This window comes from Taeniopygia guttata, chromosome 1, assembly GCF_048771995.1.
Source record: "Taeniopygia guttata chromosome 1, bTaeGut7.mat, whole genome shotgun sequence".
Taxonomy (NCBI): domain Eukaryota; kingdom Metazoa; phylum Chordata; class Aves; order Passeriformes; family Estrildidae; genus Taeniopygia; species Taeniopygia guttata.
The window spans coordinates 111216277-111222892 of record NC_133024.1 but is presented as its reverse complement, the minus strand read 5'-3'; the positions used below and the strand labels follow the sequence as shown (position 1 = coordinate 111222892).

General features: G+C 44.2%; 1 protein-coding gene across 2 annotated transcripts in view; it reads right to left on the bottom strand.

The window, feature by feature from the left end:
• Window positions 1-6616, bottom strand: part of C2CD2 (C2 calcium dependent domain containing 2) — a 40013-nt gene continuing 33397 nt past the window's right edge. The window contains exon 14 of one of the 2 annotated variants that reach the window (XM_002187274.6): window positions 1-5957. In XM_002187274.6, coding sequence (XP_002187310.5) covers window positions 5731-5957 — 227 coding nt within the window. In that variant the 3' untranslated portion in view covers window positions 1-5730. The remainder of the gene's footprint in view (window positions 5958-6616) is intronic. The other variant, XM_030283719.4, reaches the window with a different exon arrangement.

Sequence of the window (6616 nt, the reverse complement as noted above, 5' to 3'; positions counted from 1 at the left end):
CAGAGACAATTGGCTTTTATTGTATGTACAGCAGGAGTTACTTCTTTAAAAAAATCCTCTTAGGTTTCTGTAGTGATATAATAAATCTGTACATCATAGATTTCATAATTGCACCAACTTGAGTTTATGTATGCACAGAAAGAAAAACACACCACAGAAGAAGTGACTATGAGGTTGATGCTAGAAAAAAACAAATATTTTACTCCACCTGGAATAATACAGAGCATAATACATCATTGGGAAATATAGAGTTATAGTACTGGAAAGACCTCAGATCATCCTTCCCAGCTATTTTCACACCATGCCAGCACCTTGCATAGCAGCAATTTGGGTATCCTGAGTGAAGTGGTATTATTCACCCTTAACTTAAAGTAATCACCCTTGTTATATAATTAATCTGGAGTTGTTTGTCACCAAGGCTGAGGCTTAGCAATGTGCAGAAGCATATGCTGACTTTAAACACATGAATAAATCCACTTAGGTCCTGTTGAGGTCAGAGCATGAGGTCAGCTGTTCCCACTCACAACAGGAATGTCTTAGCCTGGAGCTATGGCACAGTTAATTCTAGAAGCACTTCTCTCAAACCTCAGCTCTCCAAATCAAAGCCTGCAATAACCTCAGCTGAAAAATCCAGGCAGTTCTCACCTTGCTCTGTGTAACACCCAGAGCTCCCAGACCTAAAATAGCTGTTAAAACAAGATTCTTATTTTGCTTCCCCATCCACATTTGGTAACATTTTATGCTTTCAACTCTGTTTTTTCCTGTGATGTTCTGCACATCAAGAACAGCAGAATTCTGCAAGAAATACACAGCAGAAAGTTTTCACTTGCAAAACACCTAGAACCAGCAAGGAGATGCAGTACCAGGAAATGCTGTAAAATTCCACTGATTCCCCAAAACTGGTGCAATTGCCAGCCAGTTTCATCAAAAAAGCAGCACTATAAATGCAGTTCTCTCAAGAGCAAAACAGTATAAGGTCTGTATGGCCTGGAGCCCCAACCTGTCTCCCAAAGAAAGAGCAGGGAAAAAGAAAATCTGTCAGAAATGGTAAGAATAAAACCCAGTATTTATGCCTGCACAGTGTATGACTTGTCCATTAAGCTGAAGAAATTTGGCAAAGGTATTTTGTTTTCAAAATGAACTTTTTTCTACCCTGGCATTCCTTCTGCCTCGGATTCCCAAGTTTCATATGTTGTTAGGAGTGAAATGACTCTAAATTCTTCCTGGGTCAAGTGGGATATAAAATACCAATGACCTAGGCATAAAGTCTTCCCCTCTTTAAAGTGACTTTGAAGAGGATCTCAATCACTTTTAAGAAACTTACTTAGCTTGTATTCCCTTTGGTGATATTAGGTAGTTTTATTGCTTTCATCTACAAAGAGTAATTTAATTCTTGTACTATTTGCTCAGTCAAAATTCACAATAAAGCTAAGACAAATCTCAGTGACGATAGGGCTTGTCTCCATCGAGGCAAATTTAAACACCATAAAGCAAAACGAACTACAAACACAAATTAAGAAGTTGCAGGTATGGGCAGAAAAATTCTTTAGAAAGGAAATACAAGCCTTCATCTCTTAGTCCTCATGAAAGAAATACCATGCTTTCTCTGCTGTACAGAACATCCAGAAACACAGAAGTGTGAGAAAACGGACAAAAAGAATGACTATTTCACAGGTTGTTTCCAATCTACTGTTCTGACAACATTAAATTGCAAGGCAGTAAACAACAAGTGTTCAATGTAATAATGTAAAGATTTTATCTACTGTTCAAGTGGGTAGTTATTAAAATTCTCTGTAAGTTTAATAACTAGACATTTGAACAATGGATCAAATTACAGAAGGTATTTTGTAAAACAAAAACTGCACAGGACACATCACGGTGTTATTTGTGCCAGTTGCCAAATCCAGTCTTTCTGACCCAAAACTGCAGCGTGGATCCTGCAGGTTGTGAGGATCCAGCTCACACTGACCCAAATACACATGAAATGTACATCCTCAGATCTCCTGATCTTAAATGTCAACCTAAGGAGGGAATGGGATTCATTTTTGTGGGTCTTTGGGGTTTTCACCACTCAGTTGACCCCTTGTGTTTAGTGCCTTAGCTTGTTTTTACAGCAGAACATAAATTATTGGCAGAGGAGTAAGAAGAGGTGAGGAACACACCCGCCAGATACAGAGATCCAACATCAAACCAAACAATGTTTATTTTCCTGAGGAGTGAAGGCAAATAAAAAACCAGATTCCATTCTTACACCCAGTGCCTTGCTCTCCTCACCTGAAGAATTAATTCTCTTAACACATGTGAGCCCAAACCTTCAGTTTGTAGTAATGAATGTCCTTCATTCCCACCACTGAGACAAGCATTCAAGTGATCATCAAAACCTTAAGAATAAGCAATTTTTCATGTGTATTCATTCTCTGGGGTAAATTACAAGCTAATCTCAGTGCTGTATCCTGCAAGTTACTCTGTGTTATTTCACTCCATTCTACAGTATGTGCTCAAGCTTCTGTAAATTAAAATCCCAGTTCAGTAATTTTAGAAGACTTCAAGTAATGTTATGTGCTGCCTCTGCATTCCCAATTCCACAGCTCTTTGTTTTTAGGGTATGGATGTACTACCCATGTAACTCAGTTTCATTTGGGTTTCTTGAATTTAGGGAGCAGTTGTGGTTTTATCCTTCAGCAACAAAGACTGAGCATTTAAAAATGGCAGGGACTTGATGCCCACCCTGTCCCCTAACACAAAGAGTTCCTGGTAAAATAAAGAGAAAAAGTGTCTGTTGAGGGAACATGACATCAGGGGTTTAATGCTCACATCTTGAACCACGGTAGAACAACTGAAGAAACAAAATTTCTACTTTGTATTAAATTAGAAATAAACAAAACTGTTCAGGCACATTCAGGCTGGACAAACCTGTATTACTGAACTGGGATTTCCAAGCACAATACAGCTCCAGAAGATTTCATTTGTACCCAATTTTCAAAGTACAGAACATTAAAATGCCTTCAAGTGTTTTCATAACAAGCAGCATGCTTAAATGTACAACTATTTGATAGCCTGGTCTACTGAACAACCACAGTGATCTTAGGTTACACATAAACAGTATTTTTAAGCTATTTAAAGATTTTGACTGTTCAGTTCTAATATTTTCTTCGTAAAAAAGAAACCAAACCCCTTCTACACTTTGATATTGATTTACCAGGGAACCTTGAGTATGTCAGAAATTTAAAATGTGTTTCTATTCTTCAGTAACTTTCTATTTTTGATGAAAGCTTTAAGTTGAAAGCCCAAATACCTGCCAAAGTGTTGGACAGCTTAAAAGGAGGAAAGGGGCCAGGGGAAAAAATCACTGTTGGCAAAGTAGGCACAAGGTCTATCATCCATTCAGGTAATTAATTTAGTTGGAATGATTGGATGTTTTTCTTGGCTGAAGAGAACAGGCTTGGTCCTTTGTCCTCAGCAGGAATGTAGATGATGGAAAAATACAGGTAAAGCATGAAAGATGGTACCTGTGAGAAATACTGACATTTTACTCTTCTTCATAGTGAAAATGAGAACTATGCCTTCACTCCCATCAGTTTTTCATTTTAGGCTAAAGGAGCCAGCTGCAAAATTTAGCAAGGAAAAAAGGTTAAACAAATCTCATCTGACCAACTACTCAGCACATGACAATACTGGTAGATCTAGAAACTGAACTGAGGGAATTAATATTTTTTCAAAAGTTTTCTTCACAACTGTGTATTTTAAGATCTCAGTAAGTGTTTGGCAAGAGAAGCTTTCCAATGAAAAGCACTGTAGGGTTATCTATGCTGTACTCACCATTTACTGCTCCTAGCTCTGCATTTGATAGGATGGTTTATGTACTTGTCTAACAAGCATTTGGGAGAAGGAATTAGAGCCTCTTGGATGAGTTTTTGCATCAGCAATACAGCTTCTCACACATGGAAGAAAAGCTACAGGTAAGATTTTACAAACACTTTGTTTGCGTGTAGCTTCAAGTAAATTAAAAAAAATCCACCCAAGTTCTGTGTTTTAAAGCATGATTTTTCTTAAGCAGAACATTAAACAATATGCTAGTATTGGTATTTGCATAATTTATTGATTTATGGCTAATGTCAAAGGCATCTCTCCACCTCCAGCGGCTGAGCAGTGATTACAGCAGGCTACAGATATTACAGTAGGGTGTTGGAGTCAGCGTTTTCCTTCTGCTTCTGAACACTCACCCGCTTCCAAATTACAGCACAAACTGCATCTGGGCCTCTTTTTTCCCCCCTTTCAGTCAGACTAGAAAAATAATTTGCTACTGTTGCAGGCTGTGGAGAGGGAGCACAGTGGTGTCTTCTCTCTCGGCAGAGGTTCAGTCACATAAAGTGGGTGTGAGGTTTCAGTTCGGAGCTCTCTGTTGATGGAAATCAGCTTTGGGTCCTCCCCACAGGATCAGTCAGGATGGAAGTCACAGAGGGTCACTGGTGGCACCTCCCTGCTCCAGCAGGGCCATCCCAGAGCACAGGGCACAGGGCTGTGTCCAGATGGCTCTGGAATATGCCAGGGAGGAGAGCCCAGAGCCTCTCTGGGCTCTGCTCAGGGCTGGGCACTGCCCAGGGCAGAAGTTGTGCCTCCTGTGCAGGGAATTGCTGGGCTCAGCCCCTGCCCGTGGCTCTGGGGCCATCGCTGGGCCTGGGGCAGAGCCTGGGGCTGCTCTGACCTCCTGCACACAGGGACACACAGGGACACACAGGGACACACAGGGACACACAGGGACAGACTGGGACACACAGGGACACACAGGGACAGCCAGGGACACACAGGGACACACAGGGACAGACTGGGACACACAGGGACAGACTGGGACACACAGGGACACACAGGGACACACTGGGACAGCCAGGGACACACAGGGACAGCCAGGGACACACAGGGACAGACTGGGACACACTGGGACAGCCAGGGACACACAGGGACAGCCAGGGACACACAGGGACAGACTAGGACACACAGGGACACACAGGGACACCCAGGGACACACAGGGACACACAGGGACACACAGGGACAGACTGGGACACACAGGGACACACAGGGACACACAGGGGCACACAGGGACACACAGGGACACACAGGGCTCAGGCCCCTCTCACTGGGGCTCTCTCCAGGCTGAGCAGCCCCAGCTCCCTCAGCCTTTCCTGGGCCCGGAGCTGCTCCAGGCCCTTGCTCAGCTCCAGGAGCTCCTGGCCATGCTGTGCTGAGGAGCCAGAGCTGGGCACAGCACCCAGAGGTGCCCCCAGGGCTGGGCACAGCACCCAGAGGTGCCCCCAGAGCTGGACACAGCACCCAGAGGTGCCCCCAGGGCTGGACACAGCACCCAGAGGTGCCCTCAGGGCTGGACACAGCACCCAGAGGTGCCCCCAGGGCTGGGCACAGGGGCATTACCTGCTGGAAATGCTCTTCCCAGTGCACCCCAGGACATCGGGTGCCTTCTTGGTCCCCACCTGCGCCATTCCTCATCCTCCCTCCTCTTCCAGAAGAAACCACACACTCCTCCAAAAGCTGGACGCGTTCAGCACTGCTCGTATGTGGAGGAGCAACTTCATCATCAGAGAGAAAAAGCATTTTGGAAAAATAAACCATAAAGACCACTGTTAATAGTGAACCACCTTTTATGGAGTCACCAGCCACATTTGTATTCTCTAGTACTGCTCTGTAAACAAGTGCCCATCGCAGAGGGTTTGGGTTCATAGGTAGGGCTCTCCCGAAGCCCCGTTCAGTTTGTTCTTGCTCTTGTTCCTGGAAAGGAGCTTCTTGCTGAGGATTCGTGAGAGTGTCCCCCCCTTCTTGCGGCTCTCCTCGGACAGAGGCTGCTGCAGGAACACCAGGTCGTTGTGGGACTGGCTCATGCCCGGGTCCTTCTGGTGGTGCTGCCGGCGGAAAAACAGCTTGGCGCTTTTCTTCAAAATCCCACCTGTGTGGGGGGAAAAGGTGCAGGACACTTTAGACAGAACAGTCTGCTGTCCTCTTGAAACTCAGCTTTAACTACAGCACGAGTGAGAAAAGCTGATCCTCTGATTTAAGTCTCCCCCCTCACACTTAGCTCCAAATGCTGCTCTGGAGGCCACGCTAGTGGTCATACACACATGCACAGCCACTGGTGTGGGTCGTACCCTGGGCTCCCACATCCAATCTTTCCAACCAGTGAAGTAGAATGGATTTTATAAACAGAATGAAAGAGAGGAAATAATGTTACTCTTTGTTGTTTCAGAGATCAAAGGAGGTGAAGATCAGCCTGTGAGGCACCACGTGAAGCAAATTTTAATTTGAAGGTGTTTTTAATTTACAACAGCACCTGGCAGTAAATGTGTGTGCAGTGGTTCTGTACAAGCCAGGCAGCAGGTGTTCTATACAAATTCAGCAGCACCACCCAGAGTAACACCCACAAAGCATTTGCTATTCTAAAACCCTGTTAGCAATAGCAATGCACTTCAAGCAGATTAAAAATAGTATTACATCTGCTTCCAACAGGTTCAGAAGTCTGCCCGAATCCCTCCTGAGGCAAATTAAGTTGCTTTATTTTTGCCATGTTCCTTCCCTTGACCCCCTGTCAAACCCAGCATGCAGCCAAGG